Raw genomic sequence first — 21,637 nt, forward strand, 5'->3', positions numbered from 1 at the left:
ATTGCAACCATTTCCATACACAGTCCCCTTATTTCAGAGGCTCACATGTAATTGATCAAATGAACACAATCCTAAATAAAATATTACGTTTTAATACTTTGTCGAGGATCTTTTGCAGGCAATGACTGCTTAAAGTTTGGTACGCATGGACAACACCAAACATTGTTAATACTTTGTGATGCTCAGCCAATGCAGAATTTTCCACTTCTTTGCCTTAAAAACTCATGGGTTGCTTTCGCAGTGTGTTTTGGGTCATTGTCCATCTGTAAAGGGAAGTGACAGCGAATCAGCTTCACTAAATTTGGCTGAAGCTGAGCAGACAATATATCCCCACAAACTTCAGAATTCATCTGGCTGCTTCTGTCTTTTATCACATCATCAATAAACACTAATGACCCAGTGCAATTGGAAGCCATGCATGCTCATTCCATCACACTGCCTTTACCGTGTTTTACTGATGATGTGGTATGCATCGGATCATGTTCCAAGCCTTCTCCGTACTTTTTTCTTCCCATCATTCTGGTACAGGTTGATCTTAGTTTCATCTGTCCAAAGAATGCTTATCCAGAACTGGGCTGGCTTTTTAAGATGTTTTTTGATAAAGTCTAATCTAATGGTAGACTTGGATAATTAAATGCCCACCTCCTGGAGAAGTTTTTTTTTTTTACCATAGAAAGGTTCCTATAATCATCCACCACTGTTTTCCATGGACGGTAAACCTGTTTGTGTTGCAAAGCTCACCATTCACTAGAATGTACCAAACTGTTGATTGAACAACTAATGTTCTTGCAAACTCTCTGATGTTTTTTTTTGCATCCTAAGGATAGCCTGTTTCACTTGCATTGTGTCAGGATCGGGACAGGGATCCAACACGCAGAGTACAAACAGTAGCCAGATACGTATACCGGACCTTAGAATGGCCAGACTAACGTAAGTAGTACAGTATGAATGGTCAAAGACAAGCCGAGGTCGAGGGTAACAGAAGACAGGTAAGCAAGAGACAAGCCGAATCAAGGGTAACAGAGATAAGCAGAGTAAGGTAAACAAGCCGGGTCAAAACCAAAAGGGATAATAGAATACACAAGCACTGAGTGACTAGAACAAGCTAGAACCACGACAGGGCAATGAGCTAATGAAAGAAGCTCTGTTAAATACCCTGTTCAGAGCAGTAACCACGCCTCCGAGGCGTCCTGATTGGTCCTGCAGCAATTGAGTGACAGGTCGTTCCGGAGGAGTGTCCTGATGACAACTTCCTGCCTAGATGCTGTAAAAGGCAGTCACTCCCTCGCGGCCGGCCTAGCATGACCGGATAGACCGTGGAGAAGGGAGCCATCAGGCCGTCTGGATGGAGGAACAGCTAAGTCTCTACCTCTTTCAGAGGTAGAGACCACAGGTACCCTGACACATTGAGAGTTCTGTTGTGGGTTCACAGCAACTGCTTCCAAATATGAATGCCACACCTGGAATTAACCCGAGAACTTTTTACCTGCTTAATTGATGGAGAAATAAGCAAGGAATAACCCAAATCTGTCCATGAAACAGCTTTAGAGTGAATTGTCTAATTACTTTAGGTCCCTTGATAAAGAGGGAGCTACATATTAAAGAGCTGTAATTCCTAAACCCCTCCTCCAATTTGGTGTGAATACGCTTAAATTAATGCTGTGAGACTGCACTTTAAGCCAATATTGATTATTTAACTGTAACCTGAATTTATTTTGGTTAACAGCCAAAATAACAAAACGTGTCAGTGTCCAAATATTTTCGGGCCTAACTGTATACCTAATGCATTTTGTGTCCAGTGGTACTTAATCAAGAGTCTGATTAAGTGTCATCAGGCATAAAATGTGTCAAGTATTGTGCTTTATCCTCCTACGCATGTGCACCTTTCATTTTGTCACAATAATTTTTTTTTTTTGCATTTTGCTAACCATATTATAGGCATCAACGGATCCTGGTACTGGGGTCCATTTTAGTTGACAGTAAGAATCTTCTACCTCAGTTGCCTTCATCGTGTCCCACACTTTTGTTCTTGCATTCCGTTCAGCTCCGTCAATGTGGAAACGATCCCACAAAATGCAGCCTGCATTTGGGCTTCAGCAGACAGCATGATCACTTACTTAGCATGACAATAGTATTAATCACTATCAGCAGCATTGGCCACATCACCCTTAAGCTCTGGTGCAGGAAGCCTGGACACTTTGTATGATATCCCACTGGATGGGGAACTGCACGTGGAGACCCCAACAGAATATCTAGCTACCCCTTCCACAATGAAAATAGAAATGAACTATTGAGAGTAAAATCTGAAGTTTATTTGCTGCGCATCTTGCCCTCAGCTGGGAGGACCTTGGGATATTTACAAGAGAGAATAAAGGCAATGGAGGGACATATAATTGCTCCCTGTCAAAGAAATGCCACAGATAGTTCCCAAAACACAATACTTTCCTAACTCCATAAGGATTTGTCCTCTTTGGTGGACTTTCTAGATGTTATAACAAGACACCGCAATATAATGGTCAGAAGTATAGCTGAGGTTGTGGAGTTTGGTTAATCTTTGCATATTTTAACCCGCTCTTTGTCACTGTCCTGCAATCAAAGTAGGCAAAGGACATACAACTGGACAGTGTATAGATCTGCCCACATTCCCCAGAGCCCTGATGTCAGAGCCACAAGACGTAGTCATTCCTTTCTAAACTCACTGATAAAATGAGAATTATGGCAGCTGGATGGGGGTCGACTCCTTTCATTTTTGAAACATCAGTTAGCCCTTTTTTTAAGATGTATGTAGATCTACTCTGCTGTGGTGAAAATCCTGGACAAAAGTTGCCATAACTCTGCAATGCGGGCCTGGCTTATAAGTGGGGTCCCCATGCATCATTGAAAAACCAACAGTATAAGTTAACCTCAAACACAGATTCTCCCTCTATTATGCGGGCTTAAAGGATCACTATAGGCAGGGCCGGCCTTAGGGGTGTGCGAGCTGTGCGGCTGCACAGGGCGCCATGGAACAGGGGGCGCCGTGCGGCCGCACAGCCGGCCGGGATTAAAAAAAAAAAAATTGGACTTGGGTGGAGCTTACCGCGCGGCGGGGCGGAGCTTACCGTGCGGCGGGGCGGAGCTTACCATGTGGCGGGGGCAGAGCTAAAAGCGCCGGAAAACTGCTCCAAACAGTCTCCAGGAGCTGCACTGCCTCCACAATGAACTCCACAGGTAACTGTGTGATTGTCAGTGTGAGTGTGACTCTATGCCTGTGTGTGTGTCTGTGTGTATTACTGTCTGCCTCTGTTTGTGTGTCTGTGTGTATTACTGTATGACTGTGTGTGTGTCTGTGTGAATGACTGTCTGCATCTGTGTGTGTCTGTGTGTTTGACTGTCTGCCTCTGAGTGTGTCTGTGTGTATTACTGTCTGACTCTATGTGTGTCTGTGTGTATGACTGTGTGTGTGTCTGTGTGTATGACTGTCTGCCTGTGTGTATGACTGTCTGCCTGTGTGTGTCTGTGTGTGACTGTCTGCGTGTATGACTGTCTGCCTCTGTGTGTGTCTGTGTGTATGACTGTCTGCCTCTGTGCGTATGACTGTGTGTGTGTCTGTGTGTAGGACTGTCTGCCTCTGTGTGTATGACTGTGTGTGTGTGTCTGTGTGTAGGACTGTCTGCCTGTGTGTGTCTGTGACTGTCTGCGTGTGTGTGTCTGTGTGTATGACTGTCTGCCTGTGTGTGTGTATGACTGTCTGCTAGTGTGTGTGTGTGTGTGTATGACTGTCTGCTAGTGTGTGTGTGCGTGACTGTCTGCCTCTGTGTGTGTGGATGTCTTCCTGTGTGTGTATGTGTCACATACAACCAATACACGCATATCACACACTGTTAATACACCCATTACAAATATCACACACAGCCAACACATAGCATACATATCACACACAGTCATCATACCTACTATCACATACACAGACAACACAAACATTACATCATACATGGATAACGGGGGGCGGGGGGGTGCTGTGAAGATTTTTCGCACAGGGTGTCTAAATGCCTAAGGCCAGCCCTGACTATAGGCACCCAGACCACTTCAGCTCAATGAAGTGGTCTGGGTGCCAGGTCCAGCTAGGTTTAATCCTTTTTGCTGTAAACATAGCAGTTTACCTATGGGTTAATCCAGCCTCTAGTGGCTGTCTCATTGACAGCCGCTAGAGGCACTTCCGCGCTTCTCACTGTGATTTTCACAGTGAGAAGATGCCAGTGTCCATAGGAAAGCATTGATAATGCTTTCCTATGACACTGGCTGAATGTGCGCACGGCTCATAGGTTCTCATAGTAGGCACTCTATGAACAGTAGGTTTATCTATAAGGCCATCATTGGAATAACTATACTTGTTTTCCTGTATCTATGGCTTATTTTAGCATCTTATATCAGGAGATGTTTTCTTGGATCTAATTACATTATAACTTAATTTTATAAAATGTGCAAAATACAGTAAATACAATGGTATGTTTATTCTTGATATTTTGTGGTATTTACTAAGTGTTGTATTTCTTTGCAAGCATTTTTGTCATATATTTGCACTGCCCAATAAAATAAAAATTTACAAAAACATAAAAATTAAAAAAACAAAAATAACTAAAAACAGACCTAATGTTTAGGTAAAGATGTGAAACAGCCCAATTTTGAAAGTAAAGGCTTATGTTTTATGTTCAAATGCAAAAAGAGTTTCAGCAGTCATGACAACCTCCATATGTATTGTTATTCTCTTTAAATACTGAAACAAACTTAATCTTATCTCAGCAATGCAGTTTATTGCGATCTGACCTGTGGAATAGAGTTGCAGAAATGAATATACAGTGGATGAAGCAGATTTTCTCATGACAAGTGCGTGGAGTTATAGGGTGGATTCAGTGTGATGACATAAACAGAAAAATAATTGTACCCTTGCCAGAAATATTTCAGTTGCATTAGTCTCTGCAAGATATAAGGTAGGATATCGGTTACCATCAACCGGCCATAAAAATGAATTATGTACTTAATTGCTTTATGACACGTGAATAAAATACATACCTCCTTTCATGAGCAGTCAGTGCTGTCATCTTGCAGGGCCCATGGATATTACACCTATGTCTTACTCCTAAGCAGTGTAACTCTCTCCTATGACATCCATTTAATGGTTACATGACCAGCATACTGGCATTGGAACAGAGTGAAACCTGTCACTCCATTCTTTTGGTCCTGTATACTTCTCAAGTGGAAGACATTGCTAGAGAGAAGCACAGCAGCTATTGTGTGTTAAATGTAGTCGATGAAATGAAGAACAGTAGAGCCACTTGTAGAAGAGTTCTCCAGCTTGCCCTGTCACTCATTTCTCTGCATACAGAATATAAGTAAATGATCACTCCACACTCATAAGGCACTTCAGTCTGCTGACATGCCTTGTGTGTTTGGAGTCTAATTTTCATGACAAGTGCCAGTTTCGATAGAAATCTGCACGTTTATAATTGGTGGCAGGAACACCTTCTAAACTGTCAGACAGAGGAAGGATTTCACACTATTCCATTAACTCCTCAGAGCTAGCACAGTGCTCCTACCTTCTCCTCTTCCCTAAGAGCTGTACTACAGCCGGGAAACACAGGAAAACTGCAATCACATGCGTGCAGTGCTCATGGCACCAGCATGGATGTTTTTCAATAAAAAGCCTTTGACTAGAGTATTCGCCAGCAGAGACTGATGTCAAAATTGTAACTGACATAACTTTAATAAGTAATTATTTGAATAATAGTTGTAATATAACAATCTATGGTCTTGGTTTAATATTATTGGACGAACTTGGAAAATTATGTAATATTTTTGAATAAACTTTTGAAATAATGCTTTCAAAATATGAAAATACATAACGTAGGGGGGGATCCTTTCTCAGTGTGCATTGCCCTTGGTTTTTCACCCAAAATATTTTTTTTGTGTCCTTCATTAAAGTTTCAGCACTGAGGTGCATTGGATATTGTTGTTTGTGCCTGTTCTGCTCTATTCTTATTTGGTCGTTACTGCTATGCCATTATTGGTCTCAGAACCACCTGCACAGAAGTGACTTCTTTTTCAACTTTGTTTTAATTTTGATAATTTTCATCATAGTTTTGTCATTTGTATTCCTAGAATCCATGTTATATATATACACACATACACACACACCTGTACATATACCTCAATTATGCTAATCTACCTTAACCAGGAGAAGATTCGAACTCCAAAGACAATTCTCCCAGTTTATTACTATACTATAGTGCTTGTGAACCTGGTAAACTTTAAAATCATAACTTTAAAAGTCAAGTTATAAATGTCACTGTAAAATGTACTGACTTTCTAATGATTAAGGTGTTGATAGGACACAGCGCTGTTAAACCACCACACAAAGGACAACTGTAATGATGCTAGAGGTGGGGAGTAGAAGTGACAGAAGCTTAGAGGTAGGGAGTAGTAAGAGTTAGGAGACAAAACCTTGTTGGTCAAAACTGAACGCAGAGTCTATTCTACAAAGTTTGTGCATGAGGTGTTGCACACACCTCGTTTTGACTGCTGATAAGAAACTCAGTGTCAGTTTCACACTGAAACCAAGGATTCATGCTTGAAGAGCAGGCATTACAATAATACAGGTGTAATTATCGTGTTCACAACAAGAAGACATATGTGTTTGAGAAAGGAGGTATAATGAATGTATTTAACAAACAGACCAGGTTTATTCTTTGTACTTTTACCATATAAATGAGCACTTCTTTTATTATTTGCAAACATTATTATTTGCTGCATGGAAACATATAAGTTCAAAATAAGTGTACAATTTAAAATTTGAATGAAATGTGCAATAATTTCACATTTTGCTAATGGAATGCGTATGGAATGCAAATGACTGATTTCAGAATTCTAATTACTTATAGCGGGTCAACAAAATCTCTCTCAGATCAATAAATTCCACTCCTAGAGTCACTTGGTTTCTATTTTAACTGCTATAAAAAAGTAACATAGATACAAGACATATTGTCACAACCACACTACATAGATACAGAAGCATGGATTTTAATCCATGTGAATGGCATTCTCAGAGCTACAGAGACATTGCATAACCAAAGAATCCACCCATTCACTCTGTGATCTACTAGGTGGATGTAAAACAAATTGTGGCAGTAATTTTACAACACTTTTTACATTTTAGTATATTAAGAGTGACAGAAGCTCTTGAACTATGATGCTTGCATAGGAGGTGACTCATATAGGGATAAGGACATGGAGAGAAAAAAAATAGCTTATTGCATTTGTTCTGGTGAGTAGAATCATTCCCATCAGGCTTTTTGCTGTAGGCACTGTCTTTTCAGAGGAAATGCAGTGCTTACATTCAGGGCCGGTTCGTCCATAGCCCAGTCAGTGGCGGGCTGGCGGCTCTCTAGTTGAGTTAGGCGCCCGCCCAAGGTTTCGCAGCAGCCGAATTCGCCATAGGGCAGGCAGCCTGTGTCAGGTCTTCAGCCCCTTATCGAGGGCCTGACACCAGGAGGGGGCCTGGCGGCTTGCCGGTATGCCACCGGGTGCGAGGCCCTGAGAGGCAGAGAGCCAGCACAGTCTGCAGCTCCGCCGGGTTTGAGCTGCAGACTGTGCAGTGTCTCGCAATCTCTGGCCAATCAAAGCGTTACCACGGCAATACTCTGAATTCTGGATATCGTGAGACACTGCACAGTCTGCAGCTCACACCCGGCGGAGCTGCAGATTGTGCTGGCTCTCTGCCTCAGGGCAGATCGGAAAGACAGCCCACCGGACCACCAGGGATCAAAGACACCACCAGGGAAAAAAATAAAAGGTATTTTTAAAATTACAATCCCCTCCCTCACGGTCACCCCACCGTGTCACCACATCCCTCCCTTCGTCACTCTGCCACCAGTCACCCCCTCCCTCACTGTGTTCACCCCTCCTTCAGTCACCCTGCCACTTGTCACCCTCTCCCTCAGACATGCTGCCACCTGACACACACTCTGTCACTGTGTCACCCCATCCCTCTCCCTCACTCTGCACCTTGTCACCCACTGTCACCCTGAGTCACTCTGCCACCTGTCACCCCCTCCCTTAATGTGTCGCCCCCTCCCTCCTCCATCCACTATACGCACACAGAATGCATCCACTATACACACACTGAACCCACTGTACACACATACACACACACACACACACTCTGCATCTGCTATCCAAACACTGCATCCATTACAAAATACACACACGCTGCATCCACTATACAGACACACAATGCATTCACTACACACACTGCATCCACTACACAAATACACTCTCTGCATCCACTACACAGACACTGCATTTACTAAACACACTGCATAACATAATGGATGTGGGAGTATTTTTGCCTGATGTGGTTTTGTTGGGCATAGGGAAGGGGGAGGGGTAGCATTTCATCCAGGCAGCACAAGGCTGTTTACATTACAGCCTAGTGATAACTCAACTGGCCACTCCTCAGATGGCTGCTAGATGTGCTTCCTGGGGCAGTGCTGCACAGTGAGCAGCACTGCTATTCAGTGTCTCCATGCAGACACTGAACTTTCCTTATAGACCTGCATTGATTCAATTCATCTCTATGAAGAGATGCTGATTGGCCAGGGCTGTGTTTGAATCATGCTGGCTCTGCCCCTGATCTGCCTCCTTGACAGTCTCAGCCAATCCTATGTGGAAGCATTGTGATTGGCTCAGACCACCACTTCTGATAATGTCAGCAGGCAGATCAGAGGCAGACAGGGGCAAGGCCTGCATCTGTAGACTTAAATACAATTTAAATTTTACTATATTAAGGGAGGCAAGGGGGACACCAGGGTGGCTAGATGGTGGTGTTAACACTATATGGTCAGGCATACAGGTTTGTGTTCCTGACCCTATAGTGATCCTCTAAAGAAACACTATAACATTGGGAATGCAAATATGTATTCTAACTGCTATTTTGTTCCTTTACCTATATGTGCCCCTTTGAAAGGTAAGAATACTTTCCTTACTTTCTGCTGTGTACCAGTCTCCATGCCGAAAATACACATCCTTGGCTGAAATCATCAATGTTGATGATCTCAGACAATCCAATTCTTTCCCATAGTGCCTACCAATAGCTTTAAATAGCTGAATTTTACTCTACTATTCAGCAAAAGCGCCTCTAGTGGCAGTAAATATGACAGCCACTGGAGGCATCTTAACCCTGCAATGTAAAGATTGCCATTCCTGCAGAACAGCAATGTTTTCAGTTGCAGAAAAATAAAGTGGTGTGAGTGCCTATAGTGTCCCTTTAAAGGCATGAGACAGCAGAGATATAAAATGAGCTTTCACAAGAGCAGAAAGCATCAATGGATGTCTCCTGGATTAAAAAAGAAATAGGCTATGGGAGACGTTAGGAGATACATGAAAGTAGGACAAACTATATAACCGGACAAAAAGGGAGACTGCGGTGCTCATGAGTTTCCTGTTTTGTCATGGAAACAGTGTATCTAAAGCACAAAACAACAAAAATGGTATAGTTTTCTTTTTAGACTTTAGATATGAATTATGTGCAAAGGGACCTTCCTATATTCAGAATTTCTTCTTCAGCAGCTGTTCTTTCTTAGATCAGAATATCTAATTATTTGTATTAAAATACCCATATTAAGAAATGTAAATATGAAAAGTCTACGACATGCCATATTCAAAGTAAATAATTTACTAGACTAGTTCTTTAACATAATGTTGCGCTATGAAGTTACACAATTAACATTGCATTAACTTGTATGAGCTACTCCTTGAAATAAATTTTGGCAACATGCATCACAAAAGTCTGTAACTTTATTAACATGTTACACAAGAGAGTGAATTACTAGCTGTTGCAGAAGAGACAGGATAACTACAGGTAGTCTTTGCTTCGCAACTTAACTGCACAACGACTGCTCAGACTTACGACCAGCTCTTTAGCACAGGATTCCCCACGTTAGAGAACTGGTCTGTGTTTTCGTGAATTTCCCTCAAACATAGTGTTATGGATTTCTTACACTCCAGCTGAGTAAATTCCTGCAGCGTCTCCCGAATACCAAGTAAAAGCAAAGGTGTAGTGATATATAGCTCCCAATACCCCAACCATGAGTCAAGACTTCATGAAGGGGTAAAACTAATCTGTTTAATCACGGCCACAGCTCGGCCTTTTATGCAGGTCTTCCAACAAGGGTTACTCCCACAGGGACCTTGTGGAAGACTGTGACAAGAAATACAGTGACCAATCAATTTACAGTAAAATATAACACTCCCACATTATTATTATTATTGTTATTATTATTATATTATTTATAGAGCGCCGTCAAATTCCGCAGCGCTTTACAATGGGTGGACGAACAGACATGTAGTTGTAACCAGACAAGTTGGACACACAGGAACAGAGGGGTTGAGGGCCCTGCTCAATGAGCTTACATGCTAGAGGGAATGGGGTAAAATGACACAAAAGGTAAGGATAGTATTAGACTAGACTAGTGACAGTTGCAGAAGAGGAATCAGTTGGGAGCTATTAAGAGTTTAATTGAACATGAAAATCCCTCCTCTCTATCCTGGAGATAATTGGGTTAAGTTTCCTGAGCAAACTTAATTATCTCCAGGTAGAGAGAATATTTCTATTTTACAACACTCATAAAACTGTATTAAAAATGCATAACTTTAATATGCCCGAACGGAACCCCCTCGTTCAACATATCCCCAGATAGCTTGGGTCTGAGCGCTCAATATAGGCGAACAGCGCTCAGATCCCATGAACACAGTTAAATCACCATGGAGCTAAAAAGAGTTCTGTTCACCGACTGTTCGCATAAAATATGTCCAGCAATAGCTCCATGGATTTAGCTCTCTGGGGTCGGTCTCTTTTGGGGATGTAATCCACCAAACGGCACGGCGATCGTATAATTGGAAACGAACGGGATGGAAATGAGATGGTCCCAGCGGTGTTCGTAGAGAAATTGTGGCCGAAAAGAGTTCCACGCGGTCGACAACCAAACACCGCTGGGCGTTCGACAACTTAAAATGGCCGCCGCCGTGTTTGGTAAAACGAACTGCGACCACCCAATTGTTCGACAAATGTTTGTGGTTAACCGCAGTTCTGGGGGGGGGGGGGGGTAAATGAGCGGCACACTTCGAATTTGGGTGGCCTGGCTGTTCGGTAGTTTATTCTGTATTTTAGGTAAAGCACGAAATGGACTAACTACACGAACAGCAGGCGAAAGGTAAAAAGCGGAGCATCCAAAAAACCTGGGGTTTTGTCACACATAGATTCAAGGGATTCCCTGCTCTAATGAGCTGGTTTATATTAGGGGGTATTTACCAAACATAAACCTGCATCCTCACTCACCGACCAATTCGTTTTATGACCAAGTCGTATAAACAGAATGCGGTCATTATGTGAGGATCATCTGTACTCTGACCAAAGCTCCGGTGCCAAGGACTGTTGAAGAGGCGTGAAGGGGCTATTATCACTCTGGGGAGGAGTATGGAGGCCACCACAACTACCATAAAGAGTGAAATTACCTAAACTTTCATAAATTGAGGGATTTTTTTAAAAGGACTAAACACTAAGTAAGAGTATAATAGGACAAAGTAGGGCATTTCATAAGACCTGTGCAGCCCTTACAACGGAATGTAGGTGAGAATAAGCAATGTGAGTACAAACAGGACCAGAGATGATTATTATTAGTGCGGAGAGATTACTAACAGACACACCAAAATGATAATATTAACAATATAGCTTGGGAATAAAGAGCCACTCAATTCTGCACATATGAGGGACATGACCATATGGAAGAGGATACCAAAGACCCAAAAAGTACCAAATTGGTACTGGCAAAGCTCTAAACATGTAGCAATCAGCAGGAACATACCACTGGTTTCCATGGTGAAGGCTCCACTTTTGGCAGACCTAGGAATAATTCCCTTTGGTTGCCGTACTTTTCCCAAAGTTACCGAACTGTTTCGTATACACCGTTTGCATACTGAACAGAACATGTGTGGTCCCCCTTTTATTAGCTTTCAGAACACCAACCACGCCTGGCTGTTAACCGCGATTTACTCAAGTAATATTTTGTATTATTTCCTGTAACTGAGAGATAATTGAGTTATTCTACTTTGGACTCAATTATCTCTCAGACACAAAGACTCCGGGGAGGGACTTGTACTTTTTCCTACGGAGACCCCATGCTGGGGGTCTGTGCATAAAAAGCCAAGTGTGGCATAGAAAACCTCAGTTGACTCCTAGAACTGTGTGTCGTCTAGTTACTGGTGGAATGGGCTATAAACTGAACAGTGTTTTCTTCCAGCTCCAGAGGATTCCAAGGTCTCAGGATTGCAGCTCCCCTACACCACTTTAAAAAAAGTTTGTTCACAATTGTTCTTTTTACATAACCCCAATAGGCACAAAATGATACACTGAAGAAAGAGTGAACTAAGACAAAGAACGTTTAATTTGTTCTGCAAGTTAATATTCAGATTGGGTGATTGCGAGTTCAAGGGCTCCTATTACATAATATAAAGGGTAACTGCCAGTCAATACAAAATTGGTCCAAGAAATATGTAAAAAAACTAAACAAAATCATGGCTATATCAATATAGTATACATTATACAGTTCACATTTTATATTCTGTACATTCATGCAATCCTGAGCAATAAAAAAAACGGAACCACATAATTTATTGTATAACGTTAAGAATGCATTAGAAATTGTCAAATCAAGGACACTTTATAGTAAACTAGAAAGTAGATTTCCTATAAGATGAATTGTTATATAAGGGCCACTGTATATCTCCATGGTTACTGCATGTGGTAAATCAAAGAGCAGATGACATATATCACTACTTCTAGCCTTTAACTGGAGAATGTAGAAGAATGATGGAAAGCAGAATCTATTGATGGCATTTACCACTAAACAAAGCACAAACAACTTCTTTATTTAGAAGCATTTGGCTGCAAAGGTAAGGGAAAGCACAAAAATGTAGCAACCAAAACACTTCTTTCATGTCCTGGAAATACATTATTATGCGTGGAAAGTTTTGTGGAAAAAAAAATAAAAGAAAAAAGTTTAGGACAGAGTTCAGAGTTATATCTTTCTGGATAGCTTTGATCAGCAATTCCTACGTAAGTGACTGGAGAATTTTACCATCAAATCCTTTTGTCATTTTTTCACTAACACAGGGGCAGCAGAAATTAATGCAAGCATTTACCTGCTTTCTAGTGATAGACCACTAGGTACACAATGTACAAAGTACAGTGCTTAAAGGCCCAGCTGCACAACATGCTTGATATTTTTTTTGTTATTTTGCCCTTAGTCACAGAAATGTACTGGTGTGTATCTATGTAAACACACAGTATTTTAAGGAAATTCAATAACATTTAAACATCAACAAGATGAACTATTTGTTATCGTAATGCCACGGATGCTGTGAGCATCGGAGGCATGTGCCTGGTAGAGAGCTTTGGGGATTATTCACTGAACTGAAATTGTGTTGAATTTAAATGAAAATTGCAAATTGTAGGCCAAAACCCCATTTAGCGATAGGATCCTATCAGTGTCACAAAACAGCAGAACACATCCAAGCAGGGTGTTAAATAATAGCATAACAGGGCCTAGACCAGGGGTAGGCAACCTTTGGCTCTACAGATGTTTTGGACTACATCTCCCATAATGCTTTTACAGCCATATTGCTGGCAAAGCATCAAGGGAGATGTAGTCCACAACATCTGTAGAGCCGAAGGTTGCCTACCCCTGGCCTAGACAAAGAACATTTTCCGAGGATATTATTACATTTCCAAAATTATGTGAAGTACCAAAAATACAATACATGACACTGTGCCACACTTACCAGGTATTACCCAAATTGAATGAATATATCTCCTGAATAACTTATTTTTTCAGTATACTTGTCAAATAATCACAAATCAATTATACAAGGCTCTTGATTTGCAGACGGGTAAGAGATATACTGCATGACTGGCTACCTGCCAATCAAAGAGTTAATTTTCTGTATACAGCATTTTCATACTAAGCTGCAAGATGCTGAGTTTACGAGACGTACACTCTGAAAACCTTGCATGAAATCATTGTACTGGTTTAAACACAAGACAGATAGACTGCAAGCTCTTCGATGCAATGAGAACATTTTCAGTATTCTTGCTACCATGCAATTTGTTTTATTCTTGGGCTTGGGTTTGTCCTGTTAGAGTGACACAAACTGCAGAACAGTGCTTTAATGCGGCTTTCCCTTGCCCTGAATTCTATGGTATGCTGTTCATTAATCTAATAAAAGTACTGCAGTGTGTGTTAGCAGTTAATATTATTTATAGATGTATTCTTCTTACACTGGGCATGCTATAATGCAGATTCATTACGGTTATGAAAGTTTAGAAGACATACCTGAATGTCCTCCAAATTCTGCATGGAATTAAGTCTTGTGCTGATAATTATCTAAGTCACACTTTCAGCTCCCCAGACTCATAGATCTGCTGAGCACCTGCACTCAGAAATCAACCTTCCACCTGAAAGGCATCTCTGCCAACCAATAACAGGTAATGTGTGGAATAGGAAGGAGGAGCTAGTCAGGCACTGTTTCCCTTGATTGGCAGTTACCAAGGATCAGGTTCCAGTGACGTTCAGATGATACCATTGCCATGGTGATGTGTAGACGCTGTGGGAAGGGATGTTCTTGAAGTGTAGCCACTTGTCTGGCTGTGTGAAGGGAACTAAAAAAAAAAAATAGACAATATATATTACATATTTGCTGTTGCTTTACATGGTGCAATGAATATGATGTTAGCTTTGCAAATGGAAAATTATATGCAATACAAATTTATATACTAAAAAAAATATTAGAACATAATACTTTCATGTACTGACTTTAGAAATGTAATCAATACTATATTATGTGAGCTGAGTGTGTTCTGGCAACTTGGGAATGTCACGAAGGAACTGCTACAACAATAGAATAATGCTTTCTGTTTTCAGTTCATGTTTATAATTTTTTTTTTTTAAAGTGTGTTTTATAAAAAAAGGAAAATTAAAAAGTAATACATTTTTTTTTTTGTTAATTCAGCATGGACTATATTTAAAGGACCACTAAAATATTTGTATTAATGTAGTGGTTTGGTGCATGGATGCTGCCCCTTTTGCCTGACAATGTCAAACATTGCCATTTCTGAGAAATAGCAAGAATTACATTTTGATAAAAAAACACACCTCTATTGGCTGTCAAGTTGCTATTCAGTGTGACCAAAACACCACCATTACAAATATCAGTTTCTGTTCTACTTTATTGTTACACTACTGCTAGTAGATGCCCAAGGGAGCCAATCAATTATCATATCATGATTATATGATTTGACTTCTTACGGTGAGATTGGTGCTTTGGAATCCTGGCACCATAACCACTACAACACTATATACCTAAAGTGCCCCTTGAACATTAATAGGGCACTGGAATGACATTGCTTAGTAGCCACCAGACTCTCACTAGACATTACCCAGGCCATGACCAATCTTTTAGCCATCTCTAATCCCCATCAGTTACAAGGCACCCATCATTACCACTACCTACCCTCCTCCAACAGAAGCCACAATTCATTTGTTATACATAATACAACTATTCGGTCTCTGCACACACACAAATAATATTTCAAAATATTTTTAAAAACACCTCATATTCAAAATATGTGTATTTAGTCACACTACATGGTCATATTGTGTTTAAGTCCAGCACTTTCTAGTTCTACAGAGGGCCCCAATATTGATGGATCCTAATCTACGTTTTTAGGTAAAGCGCTACAGAATCTGTTGGCACTATATAAATGGCAATAATAATAATAATAACAACTTGGGAGAAACATATAGTGCAAACTGCTTCACTAACTTGTATCACTGCATATCTGCTACAAGCAACTCTCCTACAATGTAACACCACTTTCCATAACAATTACTTACTTATGGAGCAACTGTGTGTAAAGGGGTGGGATGCTACCCAAAGCCTGGTCAGGGCTAGTATACATATAATAAACATTTTGGGGGGAATCAACCAAATCATGCATTATTTAGCAGTGGCGCTACTAGAGCCTTAAATTATGAGCCTTATGCAAGTGTATACATAATACAGCAATATAGCATACACACAAATAATAGTTCAAGGCTACTTAAAAACATCTATGCCATATTTAAAATATGGAAATGTATTCACAATTTATGCACCCTTACTTCTTTACCCAGATTCTTCCCCTCTCTGTCCACTGATTATCTAACATCCAGGGCCATGTGGATGCATATAGATGGGCTGTGATTTGTAATACTTGCAGCAACTCTGTAAAGATGTCACCTGCAATTTGGTGAAGCCTTCCGCATTATTCTGGTCCTGCAATAGACACAGAATATATAAAAAAAAATTCACATCGGGACCCATTGATTTCTAGCTACGCCTCTGTCTCTGCCCCAGGCTCCCTTGCTTCTCCTCTGCCCCAGTGCATATATTTACATATCCCAGTGCAGATAGACACACTGACATACACAGAAACACACAGTGACAAACATAAAGATTTATTCGCTAAACACTGGAGAAAAAAAATCAGAGGATGGGAGAGAGGGAGGGATATGTCAGAAATGATAGGAGTATGGGAGCAATGAAGAGATTGCTGGGAGTGATAGAAAAAGGGAGTAGAAAATGGTTGGGTGTTATAGGATTAAAAGAGAAAAGGAGTAGGTTTGGAGTGGTAGGAGGATGTGGTGAGAAGAATAGAGGAGAATGGGGTGAGAGGAAGGCATTGGTGGGAGTAATAGAAGGATGGGATAGAGAGGAAGGGATGAGTGGGGGTGATAGGAAAATTAAGAGAGAGGAAGGGATGGGTTTGGGGTGATATAAGTATTTAAGTATGGGGTGAGAGGAAGGGATGGGCGGGGTGATGAAAAGAAGGGAAGAGAGGTAGGGAACGGGTGGGTTGCAGTGATTTGAAGAGAGAGTGGGGATGATAGGGGAAGAGGAAGAGCAGAGAAATTAGTGGCCAGATGGGTGTAAAAGGAGGAGAGGAAGAGATTAGGTGGCAAAAATAAAACACTGAGGTCCACATTACAAATATTTAGTGACGTGAAGCTCTATGCAGTGTGCTAGGAACGCCCTGGCACCCTTCAGCCCCTAACCCCACACTTCAGCTCCTAACCCCCACTAGCCCCTAGTGGTGGATAGGGGCTGTAGTTGGGGGTTAGAAGTTGCTCCTATTCCCGCACATCAGTGAAAAATGGAGAGCTATAGTGGGGGGTTAGGGGCTGCTCCTATGCCCACACATCAGTGAAGACTTTGGAGAGCTATAGTTGAGGGTTAGGGGCTACTCCTTTACCCACACACCAAAGAAGAAAGCAGAGAGTAGGCAGATACAGAACATGCCAATAATACTGCACTATACCACCAACAGTAAGCAACAGCAATGTGTTGTATCGCTTTAGGTGACTTGCAATATTTAAAAGGGACACTATAGGCACTCAGACCACTTCATCTCCTTAAAGTGGCCTGTGTACAGTATCCCTGTACCACTTAGTCCTGCAATGTAAAACATTGTAGTTTTAGAAAAACTGCAATGTTTACATTTCAGTACTAAGACTGCCTCTAGTGACACTGGAGGTGCTTCCTGGAGTTTCACAGAACTTTTGTACTTTTGCATGAGGCCATCCAGCGTCCCCTTAAGGACCAAACTTCTGGAATAAAAGGGACATGTCACATAGGTCATGTATCGTTAAGGGGTTAATGTGCATGTTATTGTTAGAAATACATCTTTGTAAATAATACACATTTATATATCAGCACCATGTTAAAATAAATAACTAAATGGGGAGCAGAGCTGGTCTGCTTAGGACACACCCCATGTACATGTCTATGTTGATTCTAGAGATGGTTTCATAGGTGTGTACAGTGGGTTTGCCGAGACACACCCTATTGAAGATCACTTTACCCCCACTTGTCCCTGTGTGCACTTTTATTTGAGTTTGGGCTAGTTTTTATTTTTTTTGAATAAAAAGTAATTGCTATCTTTGTATACAACTGGTTCTAATTTTCAGAGTATTCTTTTTTAGAGTAAAGTTTAGATGAAAGTGCAAAGCACGCCTGTATCATGGTTACTACTGAGGACCTTAGTTGCCATTGGTTTTGAAGGATAACTTACATTTTACTGATGGTATAATTCGAGTGAAATAATGTATTTCACGTTCACAAAGCAGGTTAATGGTGTATAATAAAAGCTTTTTGGATAACACAAGTTAAACTATCATAACCTGCTAATAAGGAATATATAGGGCTCTGTGATGTATATGGGTTACACAAGCATTACAAACTTACTCAACGTTCTATTCACAGAACGCAGCACCATGGCGCTCTCGCGATAGGAAGGAGGTTTGGCCGTCCGTGCTCTCCGTACTGCTGTCGGTCTCCCGCCATATTGACGTAAATTCGGATCGGGAAGCCGGAGTCGCACCCTTGCTCTGCACAGGATAGCAGCCATCATGGCGGCGGATCCTGGGCTAGAAATGACTTCTATGATCCCGGCCCTGAGAGAGCTAGCCAGGTAAATGGCCTCCATGCCTGGGGGTATAGACAGAGGACTAATACAGGGCTGGATAAACCATGGGCACTGTGAGTTGCTGTGAAGTATAGGTGCATCACGCTCAGCCAGCCAGGAGCATTACTGAGCATGATGGTAATGTTAGTTCATGGCAACCACAGTGCAAACTTTTATTTGTGACTGCAAAAGTATCAGTACCTCTCAATAAAACTATAGCTGTCAATGTGGTCTGGGCAGAAGCAACCCATCCTTCCCATATAGAAAAAGCTTTTATAAAAAATAAAATGTAAAAATGAAAATTGCTCACCTGTAAGATGAGAGGAGCTGCTCTGCAAATGTATAGCAGTTGTTACCAAACAAATAAACCGCCTTAATGTGTTATGTTCTTTCCCAACCTGCTGACTGGTTGTGGGGTTTATTCGCTAAATTTTGGAGAAAAAAAATGCTCATTTAAAAAAAAAAAATGAGGATCAAATAGCGAAGCTGTCACTATAGCGGAGTTGGAGAATTTTTCCAGATGAGCAATTTTAATCTAAGCGTTGCCATGCATATTTTTATGTGATACACAGTGGAGTTTAGAGTATTAATCCTTATGAGTGTGGTTGGGGTTCTCTCCAGTGCAGAGAAAGGAGAGATTTACATCTAAGTTGTTTGCATAATGCACCCATGCTTCTGTGGACAGATCAAAGATTAAAATAAAATTATTCCTTTAACACAAGTATTTTACCGCACCTGTGGAGTGCACCTCCAATAGAGTCACCACTCTAACCACAAGTAGACATAGAATCAGGAGGTTATGTTGAAGAGTTGCACATTTACAGGGTTATTTACTAATGTAAGAATTCAAAGTTGATTTTAATTTTAAGGTCCAATAGCTGAATGTGAAAAAATGTCTACTATAGATATAAAGTGAAACTGTTACCCTCCCCATTCCTGAAAAATACCAAGTTCATAAAGATAGACTCTTTATGAAATACTCGTTTTGACTGTTGGAATTCCATTGAAATACCAACCCAGTCAACAGATACTGAGACAAAGTAGAGAGTATATCTGTATATTTCCTCTGCTTGACTTTGTTAGACTCTGGGGGGAGCTACAGTGTCAATCCTGACAGCCATCATTAGTCATGGCTGCAGGGAATTGTCATTAGGAATTCTCACGGGATCCTCCATTGACCTCAATGCTGTTCTCTTGTGCATGTGCGAGAGTCCAGCAGTGACGTTGGCTCCTGGTGCTGAAGTGTACCTGCCAACGAAAGATGGCGGTGCCTGCGAGGGACAGGTAAGAAGAACTCCACTTTACCTGCCCCTCCACCCCACCGGACACCCAGCGCGATGTTACCGGAATTTAGCAAAGTCTCCAAACGGTGACAGTGCTGCTTTAAATGTGAAATTTACCTTGAATATTCACTTTCATAAATAACACTGTTAATGTTAGATGTATTGCACATTGTGCATCTAAGCTGTGCACCTTGCAATAAATGTGCATTTTTTTAGTAAATGTGCATTGCTACTTTGACATCACTGATCAGAGGACTTAGTCTTACACCTTTATTTTGGGGGGGGAAGTTGTTGCAACTGTAAGCCAGGAGATTATGCAACACTGTTCTGGAGCTTAGAGAGACGTATTAATGACAAAAATCATATTTAATTAAAAGTGACCCCGTACACCACACTTAATATTCATGAATGAGTTATTACATAAGTGGAGGGGTGGATTCTTAAGGGGAATTGGGGGATTACTCATAGAAGTAATATTAGTGAGATAGTGTACTAAGGGAGGGGGGTGCTAAAGTGCTTTATGTAGCTGGAGTATCTCATTTTGTGACAGTTTACATACGTGCCAATTTCAATAGAGATCAATACTTTCATAACTGGGGATACAAACACCTGCCTGGCTGCCAATCAGAAAGCAGAGAATGGTTTCTTCCTCTTCTGTTAGCGCTGCAGAACTAACAGCAGGGGCACATTCTCATTGAGCCGTATTATAGTTCATTGAGAAGAATTGGAAAGCTGCAATCACATGTTTGCTCGAGCTCCAACATAGACGTTTCGCAATGAGAAGCCTCTGATTGGTGTATTACGTAGCACAGAATGAAAGTATGTGTTTTGGAGAGAGGGGAGGGCTTGCAAAGGCTGCAGACAGCAGCAAAATAACATGCAGAAAATATAAATGCATGTTTTTTATTGTGGGTATAGCTACTAAATAGTTAAAGGGACACTATAGACACCCAAACCACTTCAGCTCAATGAAGTGGTCTGGGTGCCAGGTCCCTCCAGGTTTTAACCCTGCAGATGCAAACATAGCAGTTTCAGAGAAACTGCTATGTTTACATTTGGGATTAATCCAGCCTCTAGTGGCTGTCTTCCGGACAGCCACTAGAGGCGCATCTGCGATGCTGGAGGCATATTATTCCCCATCGCGCAGAGCGTCCATAGGAAAGCATTGAGAAATGCTTTCCTATTGACAGCTTGAATGCGCGCGTGGCACTTGCCGCGCATGCGGCTCCGCTGACGTCTGAGGAGAGGTTACCAGCGCTGGTATAAGGTAAGTGGCTAAGGGGTTTTAAACCCTTTAGCGCCACGGGAGGGGGACCCTGAGGGTGGGGGCAGCCTCAGGGCACTATAGTGTCAGGAAAAATTGAGTGTTTCTTTAACTGACCAACAGTACATTTGCAGAAGGTTGGCAACTTTGCTGTTTTGTTTCTGTAAGTATATACATTTTGCCAGATTCTTGATTTTTATTTAAATGACTCTCATACATTCACGTCATGTTGTTGGTGGCAATCTATAAGTCACCAGTTTTTCTGGTCAATAATGTGTTTAAGTGTTTTCATCATGAACATGCGTTTAAAACATTTTCTGACTAATCTGCACAATCAATCAATTTACTATTACTTATTTTTAACTTCCATTCTAGTGCCGGTTCAGAAGATTATGATACTATTGTTCAGAAACCAAGACAAATTCTCTGCCAGTTTATAGACCGAATTCTTACAGATGTAGATGTTGGTAAGATACTCTCTGCTGCAATAATTAGTTG

The 21,637-nt window shown here is 41.2% G+C and overlaps 2 protein-coding genes across 2 annotated transcripts in view; one reads left to right on the top strand and one right to left on the bottom strand.

Moving 5' to 3' along the window:
• The window catches only part of PLS1 (plastin 1), a 95,421-nt gene extending 79,041 nt beyond the window's left edge, over nucleotides 1-16,380 (bottom strand). The window contains exons 1-2 of the mRNA XM_063442503.1: nucleotides 16,259-16,380; nucleotides 14,424-14,749 (exon numbers count right to left, since the gene is read on the bottom strand). The gene's annotated coding sequence lies outside the window, so the exon portion shown is untranslated. The remainder of the gene's footprint in view (nucleotides 1-14,423; nucleotides 14,750-16,258) is intronic.
• A 2,074-nt stretch (nucleotides 16,381-18,454) lies between these two features.
• Nucleotides 18,455-21,637, top strand: part of ATR (ATR serine/threonine kinase) — a 71,189-nt gene continuing 68,006 nt past the window's right edge. Inside the window, exons 1-2 of the mRNA XM_063442501.1 lie at nucleotides 18,455-18,598; nucleotides 21,515-21,606. Coding sequence (XP_063298571.1) covers nucleotides 18,537-18,598; nucleotides 21,515-21,606 — 154 coding nt within the window. The 5' untranslated portion in view covers nucleotides 18,455-18,536. The remainder of the gene's footprint in view (nucleotides 18,599-21,514; nucleotides 21,607-21,637) is intronic.

This window comes from Pelobates fuscus, chromosome 2 (assembly GCF_036172605.1).
Source record: "Pelobates fuscus isolate aPelFus1 chromosome 2, aPelFus1.pri, whole genome shotgun sequence".
NCBI lineage: Eukaryota > Metazoa > Chordata > Amphibia > Anura > Pelobatidae > Pelobates > Pelobates fuscus.